At 32.9% G+C, this 15,072-nt stretch overlaps 1 protein-coding gene across 1 annotated transcript; it reads left to right on the forward strand.

The window, feature by feature from the left end:
- The first annotated feature begins 2,613 nt into the window (after nucleotides 1-2,613).
- LOC133865880 (uncharacterized) lies at nucleotides 2,614-12,608 on the forward strand. The gene is made up of 24 exons (XM_062302390.1): nucleotides 2,614-2,634; nucleotides 2,769-2,859; nucleotides 3,080-3,235; nucleotides 4,004-4,083; nucleotides 4,379-4,465; nucleotides 4,610-4,660; nucleotides 4,755-4,872; nucleotides 4,954-5,010; nucleotides 5,114-5,178; nucleotides 5,313-5,396; nucleotides 5,480-5,530; nucleotides 5,650-5,712; nucleotides 5,817-5,863; nucleotides 6,029-6,098; nucleotides 6,188-6,250; nucleotides 7,296-7,385; nucleotides 8,912-8,950; nucleotides 9,076-9,303; nucleotides 9,391-9,476; nucleotides 9,710-9,758; nucleotides 9,880-9,960; nucleotides 10,092-10,185; nucleotides 11,621-11,788; nucleotides 12,298-12,608. Exons 3-24 carry the CDS (start codon nucleotides 3,118-3,120, stop codon nucleotides 12,450-12,452), a joined length of 1,944 nt encoding a protein of 647 aa, XP_062158374.1. The 5' UTR covers nucleotides 2,614-2,634; nucleotides 2,769-2,859; nucleotides 3,080-3,117; the 3' UTR covers nucleotides 12,453-12,608.
- The last annotated feature ends 2,464 nt before the right edge of the window (nucleotides 12,609-15,072 follow it).

The raw sequence follows: 15,072 nt of genomic DNA on the forward strand, positions 1-15,072 counted from the left end.
GTTGGTTCCTTCGCATTAAATGAGGTAGACTGGGGAGATCATTTTAAACGCATGGGAGTCACCAAAAACACAGAGCTTTGGCAACACCCAAGCCCAATGTTTTATTTCTGAAACTCAAAACTGAGTTTGGTTACCTTTCCTCTGGTCAGTACTTCCCATAAGCTGAGAGATGATTTTACCATTTCTAGATCTCACAGGGGGGGAATGCACTGTCAAGATTTCTAATTAAAAATAAAATAAATAAAATAAAATCATATTTTGGTTCAGCACAAATACTAATCAAAGAATAGAACCAATACTTAATTAAAAAAAAAAAAGGAAAAGAAAAGAAAAGAAAAGAAAAAAAAGACAAAAGAAAAAAAGAAGAGGCCTGTATATGTATTTGTTGAAGCCAATAATGTGTGACGTCAATTTCAAATACTATTCAACTTGATGGGAAATAATAAAATAAGATTTTATCTCACTTTGGAAGCAAGAATAAAATAAGATTTTATCTCACTTTTTCAAAAACAAATCAAATTTTATTTCACTTTTTTTTTTTATTTCATTTATTTATTTATTTTAATTTTATTTCAGAAAGTCAAGCTATTAAAACATCTTTTTCAATTTTATTAGCCTTGAAATTTGCACTCTAAATTATTGTTGAATTCAGATTTCAAAAAATCAAACACCCAAACGTAAAAATTTTCATAAGGACAAATACCCTTATTTATTTATTTTTTTTTAAAAAAAGTCACCATGGCTGTAGAAGATCCATGGAGTAGCCATGCCTGAATTTTTGGACATTTTTATAATTTTTTTTTTTAAAAAAAAAACAGGGTTATTTTGAAAATTTTTACAGGATTTAACGGAAAACTTTAACGGAGGGTTGGAATTGAAAAAATTAAAAGATTGATACCCTAAATTGACATTTTTAAAAGTTTGAGTACTTAATTGCAAAAATGATGAAAGATTAAGGATTATAGGTGAAGTTTTTAAAAGAAAAAAAAAATTAGTGCTTTTTTTTTTTTTTGTATTTTCTTTTTCTAAATTTTTATAAGGATATTTTTTTATCATTTTGGTACAGATATAGTAGATTTTAATTTTATGATAGTTTGGAAATGAAAAGTTTGAAGGGAACATTACAAAATAATGCATTATAATTTTAGGGAAGTATGCGAATGCAATTGTAATCAATTTTGAATAGGATCTTTTCCATTTAATAGTTTAGATTTTAATCCGTTTCATTTACGCGTGTATGTTAATATGTCATTTAAAATTTATTTAATGACATAATGATATATTTATCATGTAGCAATATATATACCAATAAATATATAAAATTTAATTTAGATTATGAAATGGCTCCTCTCAAATCCTAATTCAATCAATTTTAGGTCATGACTAGGATTATCTTGTTCATGACTTTTCAATGAAGTCATGACCAATTTCCTCACGTATGTTTGCCTCATGATTTCTAATAAGAATGACGTGGTTAATGGATTTAATTTTTATGATTTTAGTTACATAGAATAGAACCTCAAATTGAATAATTATTTCTTTATTCTAATTAATTTATTAAACTAACCTATGTTGTTAAAAATATAAATGTGAGAATCATTTGTTGTCAACTCAATTTAATTTAAAAAAGAAAAAAAAAACTTTATCCTAAAAATAATAGATAATTAAAACATGAGAATCACTAGTATTCCTAATAATAGCTACTTTTTTATTTGTGTACCAACCATGATAATAACAAAATTAGGGAAAAAGGTGTGATGATGTGACCTAAGGATAATGTTAATTACTAGAGAAAATCGGCGTTAAAAACCAAGTAGGTACTCAGCACGAGGAGAGGATGGCTTATCCGCTGATTGGGGTTCGAGCTGGGGGCACTTCACGGGGCTGCTGAGCGGGCGCCACTTGTGTTTTCTCAGGCTCTTTCGATAAAAATAAAAAATAAAAATAAAATAAAATAAAATAAAATAAATAAAAAGAAAGAAGCCTTTTTTGTTTTGTCCGGTGTGAATGAATCAACCAATTCGTCCATGTTTTGCATCTTTTTCCTTTTCCTTTCCATTCTTCAAACTTCAAAAATCTTTTGGAAACTTCCAACGGATGGAAAATAAAAAATAAAAAAAGCTTTTCTTTTTTCCAATATTTGAATAAAAGGTAGGGAAGCCACCACGAGAGAGGTAGAGGGTCCGAAGAAACCCTAAGAAGTCAATAAATATGCCAACACTTTTTTCTTTTTTCTTTTTTTTTTTTAAAAAAAAATTTAAAAAAGGAAAAAAGGAAAAAGGAAAATATCTTTCTTTTTTTTTTTTTTTTCTTTTTTTTTTTCTTTAGAAGAAACCCTAACAACTAAAAATATTCTGTCGCGCTTTTTTATAACAAAAAAAAAAAAAGAAAATCTTGGGGAGAGGCTTTTTGGAGGTCTTTTAATTTTTAAAGGAAGGAAAGAAAAAAGAAAAAAGAAAAAGAAAAAGAAAAAGAAAAATAAAGAGGTAGCATAGCAGCATATAAAGCATAAACGAAAGAGCGAAGAGACCCGCCGCCTGAGACAGAGTGTGGAAACGGAAACAAAAACAAAGGTGAGAACTGAGGCGTTCTTTCATGGTACAGAACAACACTGGGGGCGAAACAAGAGCATGTGTTTGTTGCCGAAATCTATATCTTTTTCGTGATCCCATTTTCATTTTGGTCGGGGCGTTTGTTTCTTTATATATTCTTAATCGAAGGAGAGAGAGCTGATATTTTGTTTTTTGCTTTTTTGTTGTAAAGACTAGACTTTGATTGATAGCGTCACAGAAAGCCACCGCAAATCCCAGAAAGCAAAAAAAAGGCAAAGTCTTCGTAAAGACCGCCATTGTGAAAAAGGTTAGCTTCCCTCATTTTTCTCTCCGTTCATTCTTCTTTTTCTTTGGTGGTATAAATTCGCGCTTTCTTCTTTCACGTTGTCGTAATCATTCTTTGATTCTATGAGAACAAAGAGGAACTGGGTCTTGTTCGGTTGCTATAACTAGTGCTTCTGCTGCTAGTTTTTTGAACTGTGCTTTGAGTTATTTTTTCATAGTGGGTTGTTGTTTGCTTCCGTCAGACTCTGGATTTTTGTTCAAGGAAAATAAAAGAGCGAAAATGAAGTATGTATTGGTGACGGGAGGTGTTGTAAGCGGTCTAGGAAAAGGAGTCACTGCTAGCAGCATTGGACTTCTCCTTAAAGCCTGTGGACTTCGTGTTACTTCCATTAAGATTGGTACTTCTCTCTCTCTCTCTTGGTTTTTCTCATTTAGAAAGATTAGGTGCATTTTTGGATTCTTATTATAAAAAAAAATAGGATTTTTGATTTCTTGTTTTTTGCTTTGTTTTTAGCATTTTTTTTTTTTTTTTTTTGTTTTTAATTCTTCTTGAGCATATGTAATCTTATTCATACCTTCTGTTGTCAGATATCTAAATTGGTAATTTTCTAATACAAATGGAAAAAATTTCACACGACCATGGTATCATTTTTCATCAATTAGGTGTTGCTCAAATATGAAACATGTTACAGTAAAAGTTTAGTTTAATTTCTTACCGTACAACAAAAGGCATGACTCTGTTAATGTTTTTTAGAGTTTGTTTTTTGTTTTATGTTTGATAAAGTATTCTGATGTGACCTTTTGTTTTTGATTATTTGTTAATGTTTTTGTTTTGAAAAGAGAAACAAAAGGGAGAAGGAAAAAAGTTTTATCAAACAAAGCCTATATAATTTCCATTGGCCATTCAGAACCTTGCCTTCATTAGCTTGTTAAAGTCATGGTGCATATTTTAAAATAACATCTTGGATGCCAAATTCTTATGAAAGAAGGTATTTGTTTAAGTCAAGCATGTAATAAGCACTATCTCTATTACTTGTCATTAAAGTGTCCTTACCCTGTTTTGGGGTCCAAACCTAAGTGGGGTTCTGGTAGGAATGGCTTGGACAGGTTCAAACCATGATTTGTATTGTTCTTATTATGATTTTTAATTTGTTCCATTCGTGCAGATCCTTACCTGAACACAGATGCGGGGACAATGTCTCCCTTTGAGCATGGGGAGGTATTTGTCTTGGACGATGGGGGTGAGGTAAGTTGACTTAATGGATTGTTTTCTGTTTGTCTATTTTCACATAGGTGGAAAGATCATTTGTGTAATAAATGTCAGCCTTTTCTGTCAGAATAATAACTGCAAGCTGAAGACGGTTCTGACACTACTTTTAACCACACTTTCACTGATTTATTTGGGTTATCTGTGTTCTTATCACATATCCTTAAAACCACACATTTTTTTCTTTCTTTAATTACTATGTTCTGTCTTTAGAGGGTGGGTGTGATCTTTTATTGTTATAGGAACAAAGGATGACTTGCTTTTTCCTTTGAAGGTGGACCTTGACCTTGGAAACTATGAGCGTTTTCTGGACATCAAGTTAACCCGTGACAACAATATTACAACTGGCAAAATATATCAGGTACACTAAATTTCTACTTCTGTTTGTAGTCATGTCTACCGAGTTGAGTATGTCTGAAATACCATAGACTTGTTGCTGTCCTTAATATTTTTTTTATTTTATTTTATTTTATTTAAGTTAATTCTTTGTGTTGATATTTAACAGTCCGTTATTGACAAGGAGAGAAGAGGCGATTACCTTGGCAAGACTGTCCAGGTCTTTTTCAACATTCAACCTTTTTCCTTGTCTAAAGCTTTTCATTATTCTATATGGTTCCTGAATTTTGTTTCTATTCTTTGCTTCACTCTAGGTTGTTCCACACATTACGGATGCCATTCAAGACTGGATAGAGCGTGCAGCAAAAATACCAGTGGATGGACAAGAAGGTCCAGCTGATGTTTGTGTCATTGAATTGGGTGGAACTATAGGTACATTAACATCTTTGATGTGAATCAAGATGGGCTATTTCCTAGTTATTATTAAGCTTAAAATAAATGTGTATTATGCAGGAGACATTGAATCTATGCCATTTATTGAGGCGCTTGGTCAATTTTCATACCGTGTGGGTAAGAAAAATAAATGCAGAATGTTATTTTAGAGATTCTTGTAAGTAAATTTGTTTTCTTGAATTTATGTGAACTGGTTTTACCCTAGCGTTTCTTGTATTAGGCACTGGTAATTTCTGCTTAATTCACGTCAGCCTTGTCCCTGTTCTCAATGTTGTTGGTGAGCAGGTATTCAATGCAGCATTTTATATTTGTGGTGCATACTAGTTTTTGGCACTGAATCATAGCCTTATACATCTTGTTGTCTTGTATGCTAAAAAATAAGATGGCTTTAATTAGTAGTGTGCTCAAATTTTCAATAGAAAACAAAACCTACCCAGCATAGCGTTCGGGGACTCAGAGGACTGGGGTTGACACCAAATATTCTAGCTTGTCGTAGTACAAAGGTCCCTCCTTTCCCTTCCTCTTTCTCTTTCATGAACTTCATGCAACAGCAGTAGTCTCAAGTTTATAATTTTGTCCTTGACAGGCACTTGAAGAGAATGTTAAGGGAAAACTTGCCCAATTTTGCCACGTGCCGGTATGATCACATACATACCAATACGCATGTTTGTGTGTGTGTCTATGTCTGTATCTGTGTATGCTGATGTTCTCAAAACCATTAGTTATGATTTCTAAGCAGAGATGACTTATTTACAGGAGGAAAACATTGTTACTCTCTATGATGTCCCAAACATATGGCACGTTCCTTTGCTATTAAAAGTAAGCAGTGTTATCAATTTCAAAACTGTTTATATTTGTACTTGTTCCTCAGAAAGGCTTGAAAATGTTTTGTTTCTGTCTCTCTTCCCCACCATCACAAATAGAATCAGAAGGCACATGAAGCAATCCTGAAAGGGCTGAACCTTCAAGGGTTTGTTTTACTCACTCATTTTTTTTTCCTGTTTAATCTATTTCTTGCCACTTTTGCCGCATCTGCTCTCTCTCCTTATAGAGTTCGACTGTGTCAAGAATGTTTATGCTACTTCAAGAGGCATTTTTTTTTCCAGTGGCCGATTAATATTTCCATAATTTGCAGTGTTGCTAGGGAGCCTGAGTTAGAGGAATGGACTGCAAGGACAAAAGTTTTTGACACATTGCATGATCCTGTAGGTCAAAGGCATCTCATTCATGTGTTGATACCCATTTATTTGTATAATCTGAAGAATAATGTTCGTAATTGCCATTTATATTACAGGTTAGAATTGCCATGGTTGGAAAATACACAGGCCTTTCAGATTCTTACCTCTCTGTTTTAAAGGTAAGTCGCTTTACTGTTCGAAGTTATTTAAATCCAATTTCCATTAATCATCAAGACATTTTTTATTATGCATGTGAAATTGCTTCTTTTAGTACACTGCTGAACTTCTCTTACATTTACATGCGGCGGTTTTAGTTCTGCGTATAGTCTAATTGATGTAGAGTAATTGTATTTGCATTTACTACATTGCATTAAGTACTAATGCAATTTGAAATAACGAATTGTGAGTGCGCATGTGTGTGCCACAGCACGTGCATCTGTGTTTGTGCAAATTTTCCTTTTATGGTGTGAACCCATATTTTTCTCCTTTTCTATTTAATACTTGTTTTCGTCAAGGGTAGAAACCCTTGTTTCCCACGAAGTTTGTTGGTAATAGGACACATAATTTTGATTTTAGGAAGTTTCTGAACAAGAAAGATTAAATTATCCTTTGAAGTTATCTTTTTCACATCTTGTATGGTTATGTTAAAGATTTCAACTTGGATACTTACACCATTTCAGTGAATGATATGTGCAATTCATATTATCATAATGGCAGCTGCAATATTGTGAATATAAATTGTGTGGACCAATTAGCCATTGAAACTTATTTTGAAATAGCCCACTTGGTCCTTATTTCAGATCTATTTGTCTTTGTATAGGGTTTTTTTTATCCTCCCCACTCCAGGTGGAGGAGAGCAACCTCCCCAATTATAATTGGACAACTTTATCCTTCAATTTTCACCTATAAATAAGGTGATGGTGTAAGTGGGTGTGTCTAGGCATTTGCTATCCTTTCAAAATGAGGAACTTTGGGGATTCTTTTGTCTGATTTAGATTGGGGAATCTACTATTCTCCACTTGAAGGTCGGGAGGACACCCTTACACGTGTTAGCCCTCTGATTGTAAGGGTTAAAGACAAATTTCTTTACCATACATTTCCGTGTGCCATATGAAAGTCATGCATAGTTTTTTGTACATATAAAGCATTTATTTCATATTTCATATGTTGCATGCTTTTAAAGTTGTGTTAGATCAGGTCTTACTATCTAGCTTCTTGTGTCAGGCTCTTTTGCATGCTTCTGTCGCTTGCCACCGGAAGCTTATTGTAGAATGGATTGCGGCAGGTGACCTTGAAGACATTACTGCTAAAGAGGTGGATGCCATTTTTTACTTGCCTTAATAATATTTATTTAGGATAGATTGCACATCCGTCCCTTGAGGTTTAATGAAATGACAAAGACATCCTCGTTTTTTTTTGACAGTCCACTCATTATATTTTTATGTTAGGTTAGCACTTTCTGCCTTATGTTAATTGTTAATGATGGAAGTTAAAGGCCACATCATCAAATATGCTTTTTGTTTTGAAATAGCCTTAAAACAATTTAAAACATTTATGTTCAAAGAAAAAGCGAAAATAGCAGAAGCTGACTATGCTTGTGCATGAAGTCCACTGCTCTCACCGTTATTTACATGCAGAACACAAAATCTAAGGCCAATCCTGGTTTTTTCTTCTCAAGATCCCTCTCATATTTTTTTTAATAAGTAATCGAGATATCATTAAAAACGTAAAGCGCAATCTAGGTATATAGAAAGTATGCTAGAGAAATACTTGGCTAGAAGGAGAGAAAAAAAAAAAGAGGAAAGATCCCTTTCTATATTTAGATTTGAACAACCAAAGGAAAACAGTAATAATAATAAAAAATAAAAAAAATAAAAACTAATGAAAGAGCTTCTGCCACATCCATTCTCTCATTATATTTTTCTTTATATTTTTCTTCCTTTTTTATTTTCACCTCAAATATAACCCCCTCCACCGCATGTCTGTTTTCATTTCATTTCCCCAATTTTTTTTTTTTTTTTTTTTTTTTTTTTTTTTTTTTTTGTTATTTCCTCATCTTCTTTCTTTTTCTTTTTATCCATTAAGCATACAATTTTTTTTTTTTAATTTTTTTTTTTTTATAAGTAATAACTTATTAAAAAGCATAAGGCGTCCCTAAGTACATAGACACTATACACGAGAGGTTCCAAATGAGTAGGAAACCCAAGCCCTTAAACCTGAAACCCTACAAACCCTCAAGCCCAAAACCCACAAAACAGCAAAGCTCAAAACTCCCCAGGGCACTCAACGCTAGAAAACGTGAGACTTGCCTCTCCCCTGCCTAGTGGATGGATTCAATGAGGGAGCCGATGTCCCCGTAGAGGATAACCCCCTGAACGGTAAAGGGTAGAGGGGAGCTTCTTAACAACATGAAAATTCGCACTCTTTGAATCTCTCACCATACTCTCCAAAATGGCGTGAAAAAGAGAGAAAAAGATGCTATTAGTCAATATTGGTAAAAAATTAACATAACATTTGTGAGAAATGCAATAAACCACATTTATATCTTACAATGCTGATGTGGCAATCCTAACCAATACTTAGATTTTTTTTTTTGACAAGAACTAATTCATGGGTTGGTTGAGACTGCCATGTCGGGATAAAAAAGTAGTTTTTAGCATTACTCAACATTTGTTGTCAACGGCTTTTGTATAACCCTGACAAGGGAGGTCAGTGCTATCTTAGAAACAAGAAGGGATGTCTTTTTCATTTTGCGATATCTCAAAGGGAAGTTTGTGTTATTTACCCATTTATGTATTATGTGTTAATAAAAATTGACTGCTATCTTCTGCTGCTTGCAGTCCCCTGATGTTTATAAAGCTGCATGGGATCTTTTAAAGGTGAGTCTTCTTCAAGGATTGATTGCCTTAAAATAATATTCTGTTTTCATAATGACTATTGGTTGCACTTTATTTAATGTGGAGTTATTTTTCCCATTGATCTTCTAAACAGTCTTCCATTGCAGGGTGTTGATGGTGTTCTTGTTCCAGGAGGATTTGGTGATAGAGGAGTGCAAGGAAAAATTCTTGCAGCAAAGTATGCTCGAGAGAAAAAAGTTCCATTCCTAGGGATTTGCCTGGGGATGCAAATTGCTGTTATTGAGTTTGCACGATCTGTTCTTGGTTTGCATGACGCTAACAGCACAGAGTTTGATCCTGAAACTACAAATCCTTGTGTAATATTTATGCCAGAGGTATTTATTCTTACATGCTTCTTAACGAAGTTGATGTCAAATAGCAATGTTCAATCTGGTTAACCTAGTCTCTGTTCTACTTAGTAGGGTTCAAAAACTCATATGGGTGGTACTATGCGTCTGGGATCAAGGAGGACTTTCTTCAATGTTACCGATTGCATATCTGCTAAGTTGTAAGGACTTAATACCAACTTAAGCTTACATGCATACATATACCATTCACCCTCCACGACCTCGTTGGGGGTACACTACAGTGATGATTAATATGCTTCTACTTAACAATTTAATATCTCCATGTAGGAACTTATAGTGACACCTTGTGGGATGAATGTCATGATTATATTTAATGGCTACTCAGCAAACATCTCTCAGCTAACTTGGCAATATGATTTGAATTTATGTGTAGGTATGGCAATGTAAGTTTTGTTGATGAGCGACATCGGCATAGATATGAGGTGATGTATCTATAGTCTTACATAATCCATGCATGCATAACAATGCTCTTTATGAAAAAAGATGCAGTTTGTACTACGCTCTTGACTAAGTAGTTTACTGGAAATTATTCCTACTGTACAGGTCAATCCAAATATGATATCAAAACTTGAAAATGTTGGTCTGTCCTTTGTTGGCAGAGATGAAACTGGTCAGCGCATGGAGGTAAGTATTTGATAGGTCATAATTTATGGGGTTGAAACAATCAAACAAATGCAAGAATATTCAGTTCTTCAACGTTATCAATTGTTTAGTTTCTGGTGATTTTGAGCAGTTTATTGGTGTAATGAATGCAGATTGTTGAGTTGCCCGGTCATCCGTACTTTGTTGGTGTTCAGTTCCATCCTGAGTTTAAGTCAAGACCTGGAAAACCTTCTGCACTGTTCTTAGGTACTTCTAAAACCCAATTGTTGATTTTATTGGCACCTTGGAATCAATTGCTGATGTATTGCAAGAACTACAACTTATCAAATTATTTGATGTTATGTTGGTGAATTATTTGGTTACGTTGGTGAATTATTTGATGTTACGTTGGTGACTGTTAATAAAGGTCAAGCCTTTACTTGTATGTTAATGATGCAATGATCCATATATGATTTTCAACATTCACCATTAAAAGGAAGACATTCTAAATGGTATGTATGCTGACATGTGTAACTTTGAGGGCCATGTATTGATACAGATGCTAAATTTGTAATCTTTCAATTTGAAAGGCACTTTCTATTTCTCAATATTTGTTTATCAGGCAAGCATCCAAGCCTCATGTCCTTCTAGGTTCAATAATTTTAGTAGAGTCCATTTGTAAGTGTTCCACTAACAATTGTAGTCTGTTTGGTAATGTTGTTGTATATGTTTGAATGTGATGCATATGTTTTGCATGATGACTTATTGGATGAAGTTTTTAAGGCAACATATGGATCGAAGTAATTAGGGAAAACTACACTAAACCCCAACCCCCCCCCCCCCCCCCCCCCTTAATTGCAATTTGCATTGTCTCTCCCACTCTTTCAATTTGGTTAATGTAACCTACTGATCTATCATTGAGGTTGTAATATCCCTCTTCTGCCCCCAAAATGACAAAAAATACTTTGCATAAAAACACAAAAAATAAAATAAAATAAAAAAGGACAAAATTCAAAAAAAAAAAAAAAAAAGAAGCAAAAGATATAGAATAGACTGAAGTGATGCCATTTTTAGTTTTTCTTTAGTTTATCTTTTTTGGATTTTCTTTTTATATTATGCAAGATATTTTTTTCATTTTGGTCACAAAAGAGGGACATTGCAATCCAATGATAGATCAGTAGGGTATATTAACCAAATTAAAAGATTGAGTGGTAGATTGATGGGGAATAGTGCAGTTTCCTCGAGTAATTACCTCCTTATTGGGTTTTTTTTCCCTATTCAATAAGGTTGTGATGATTTAGAGTGGGCTTCATTAGAATATGACTACATGGTAATAATCTATTCTCAGTTTGAGTTATTGTTGTGATTTTTATCGTTATTTATTATAGTTAGGACTGTCCTAATCTTTACTGTGGAAGGTTGCTTTGTTGGAACAGTCGGCATGTCTCTGTTCATGTATGTGTGTTTAGGGGCACAAGAAATTGTTCCTTGCAAACAAGCCGTGAAACTACTATTATTGATTTTCTGGTATTCCATCAACTAATAGAAACATATACTATTAAGTAGCATTAACTATCATTTTTGTTTGCTATAGAAGTAGAAATGGGTTCCTTATTCCTGAAAGGATAGAATTCTAATGGCTTTCCTCATGAATTTGAATCTATTTTGATGGGCTGATGTTATTTCTCGGTCATGTTTACAGGACTTATAGCAGCAGCATGTGGGCGCTTGGAGACTGTCGTACATGAGAATGCCCATAGAAGGAAGTCCTTGACTAGTGCGATGAGTAATGGACACTCAATGGCGAAAATCCACCAAAATGGAAGTGCAATTAAGTCCAATGGATCAGTAAATGGTGTGTATAGCAATGGTAATGGCGTGCACTTGGAAGAAAGTTGGTGATTTTCTTATGGCAGTTTCTTCTGCAAGTGCTATGGTTTTCTTGAAAGGCTTTTTGGTAGCAGTCGGTTTTGTCTGTACAGCAGTTGAGTATGGGGTAGATGTTTTAGCTTGGGGACACCTCTTAAGGATGAAGGTGGTGGTTTTAAAGTTTTTGAATGACGGCTTGTATTTCCTGGTACACGGGGAAGCTGAAAATTACTTTTGTTGGACTGAGTTTCCTATTTTTGCTAGGACTCAACTTGTTGGCCTTGGAAAAGAGAGATATATTGAAAACTTTCTAATATAAGAGCAGATTGTTTATCATTTTCTATGCAAAACTAATATACCTTCACTATCATATGTGCATGTATATGCAAGAGTACTAGTAGTTACTCATTTTCATGATCGCCTGGCATAGAGCTCCTTGTGCAACTTTAACCTTGTTAGTACACATTTTCAGTTGTATTACTGCTGACTGGCAGATTGGCCCTCTTGCAGATATTCACTCCATCTTGCCTCAATTCAAAAGCTGGTCAACTACAAGGGCCAGCTGCATGGCAAATGCAAGAACACATTTTGTTTGTAAAATGGGCCGCTTTCCATCAATATTTTGGAAGCACTCCCACTACATTGTACCCTGTTTCCTCTTTTAGATTAAATTAGCAACAAAGAGAAATGTAGAGATATATATACATATAAAGGCTTGAATTTTCAATTGTAAGGTTCGAGTTTTGGTCATATTTTTCATCTAGGTTTTAATGAAAGATTTGTTCCATATCAGAGACTATAAAGAAATATGTGTATTTATATCTACAGACTACAGGGTGGGAAGTGGCTCCATCCCAACAAAAGGGATATCAATATCTCCACTGCAATCGACAATATCCACCCTCTTTTCTTTTCTTTTCTTTTTTTCTTTTTTTTTTTTTTTTTTTTTTTTTTTTTCTGTATCTTTTATCAAAAAAAATTTGGCATAATTTCCTAGGTGGTATGTGAGAGGTGGATATGGATACACACACATGGCATGTATTTATTGATCAGCTTGATGAAAATAATACAGGAGTACTTATTTTATTGTTAGAGAGAAGATATTTACTCACCATATAAAATATTATTACATGATATTTGTGGATATGGATACACCCACATGTCATGTATTTATTGGTCAGCTTGATGAAAATAATACAGGACTTATTTTATTGTTTGAGAGAAGATATTTACTCACCCATATAAAATATTATTATATGATATTTGCCTGTTTTTAATTTTTATTTTTGTTAGTCGGACAATGAGAAAATATTGTATCATTTAATGAATTTACTGCCATGTCATCAAGTTGTATAGCAGTCATATAATAATCTACAAAATAACATTACTATTAATAAATTACATTAATTAAAATTAATCAAATATTGATATTTTGATACAATGATTTTATTCTCTAATACAAGTAGTCCCTCAAAACCTCATAGACTAGGTTGAATCAACTAAGGGGGGTTTCAAAGCACTAGCCATATATGCTATACCATAAAAGGACAAAGAATTACCGATGGAGGTTTCTGAAATCATTTATAAAAGTAGATAATAAATAATCAATATGGACTTAACAATTGTTGGTACAGTTTATGGTATTGTGTGAATCAACACGTCCTTAGCGTTCTTTTACAATACTCTAGTATCACATGACATTCTTATACTAGCTTTGATACTATTTATCTCAACTAAGAGAAGTATTAGCTATATATCTCAAAATTACTAGTCAAAAGTTATAATTGAAATTTATTGAAATCAATGCCTGAGCCATGATTTTGGTTCACAAGAGGCAAAACTAAAAGATAGAGTTGAAAAAAAAAATTAAACAATATAACTAACAAAAAATAAATAAACAACCTTACAAAATTTAATTACCGTTTAAAACATATAAATAACACTTGTAATTTTATTTTTCACGCTGAACTTTAAATTATTCCGTTTTCCTTGACGACTTTTCATATTTTGAAATCGCTGCATGATTTTTTCATTGCTGATAGATTTGCTAAACTTACCTCGACACTAACTCGTTTAGAATTTGATTAGGACTCAATAAAATTATCAATCTCTATAATCTTAGGTAACTACAATTACAAATTTCATACAATTAAAACACACACACACATCTAAAAATAAAACTTTACAATGAATAATTTTATTAAATTACATCTAAAAATAAAACTTTACAATGAATAATTTTATTAAATTGGAAAATAAATAAGCAACAACTTTTCCTATGCTATCCACGATTGAGGCATGTATGGCAGATACTAAATGGATGCACTTGTGGCTGCACGAAGGCCAAGGAGGTGCTAATATACTCTCTGGTGACTCTCCCGATGAATGTTGGACCACTGTTGGTGGTCCTCAGTAGTCAGTATGACCCGCTCTCTTATGCCTATTGTATTTTTTTTTTTTTTTAAAAAAAAATACACGTATTTTCCTCCAACTATCAGATAATTTACATTGTTCTTTTTAAACTTTTAATTAAAACAATACCTCCTCTAAATTATCAAAAAATAATAATGTAACCCTTTTGTCCCACAAAAAGACAAAATACCTCTAAAAGTTCTCAAAAAGACAAATACCCCTTCTAAATTCGAAAAAAAAGAAAGAAAAACCCACAGTATGGTCGAGGGTCACCAGTTTTTTTTTTTTGTTAAAAAAAAAAAAAAATTCTTTAATGTTTTTCTGATTTTTTTTTTTCTTGTATTTTTTATATGAGTATTTTTGTCATTTTTGGTACAAAGGGAGTACATTGCGGTTTTCTGGTAATTTGGAAGGAGATATTGCTTCAATTGAAAATTTCGAAGAGACATTGCAAATTGCTTGATAATTTGAAAGAGTATGTGTATTTTTCTCTTCTTTTTCCTTTTTGAATTTGTTTCGTATGATTTTTTAACTAGTTGTTAATGTTTATGAGTTACATAACGATAACAAAAATGAAAGTAACTTTTCAGTCTTAGATTTTATTAAAACTATAATTGTATTCATAGGCATGCCGAAGAGTCATTTGCCACCTCTCTCTCCCCGACGTTAATTAAAATTATTTATAAGCTTAATTTCATATATATATATATATATATATGAGACTTAAACTCATAAATAATATATATATTCTAGACGTCATACATATGTCCTTTTAATAATGATATGGCTTTTAAAATCATCATTTAATCAATAGTAATTTTAAAAACTACTTTATTATTAGGACACAAGAGGGACATGTGTATGATGTATAGA

This window comes from Alnus glutinosa, chromosome 4, assembly GCF_958979055.1.
Source record: "Alnus glutinosa chromosome 4, dhAlnGlut1.1, whole genome shotgun sequence".
NCBI classification, from domain to species: domain Eukaryota; kingdom Viridiplantae; phylum Streptophyta; class Magnoliopsida; order Fagales; family Betulaceae; genus Alnus; species Alnus glutinosa.

Coding starts and splice junctions, on each gene's coding strand:
- LOC133865880 (XM_062302390.1), top strand. CDS start 3,118: ATGAAGTATGTATTGGTGACGGGAGGTGTTGTAAGCGGTCTAGGAAAA. Junction 4,661..4,754: donor ACCTTGGCAAGACTGTCCAG/GTCTTTTTCAAC, acceptor GCTTCACTCTAG/GTTGTTCCACACATTACGGA. Junction 9,304..9,390: donor GTGTAATATTTATGCCAGAG/GTATTTATTCTT, acceptor TCTACTTAGTAG/GGTTCAAAAACTCATATGGG.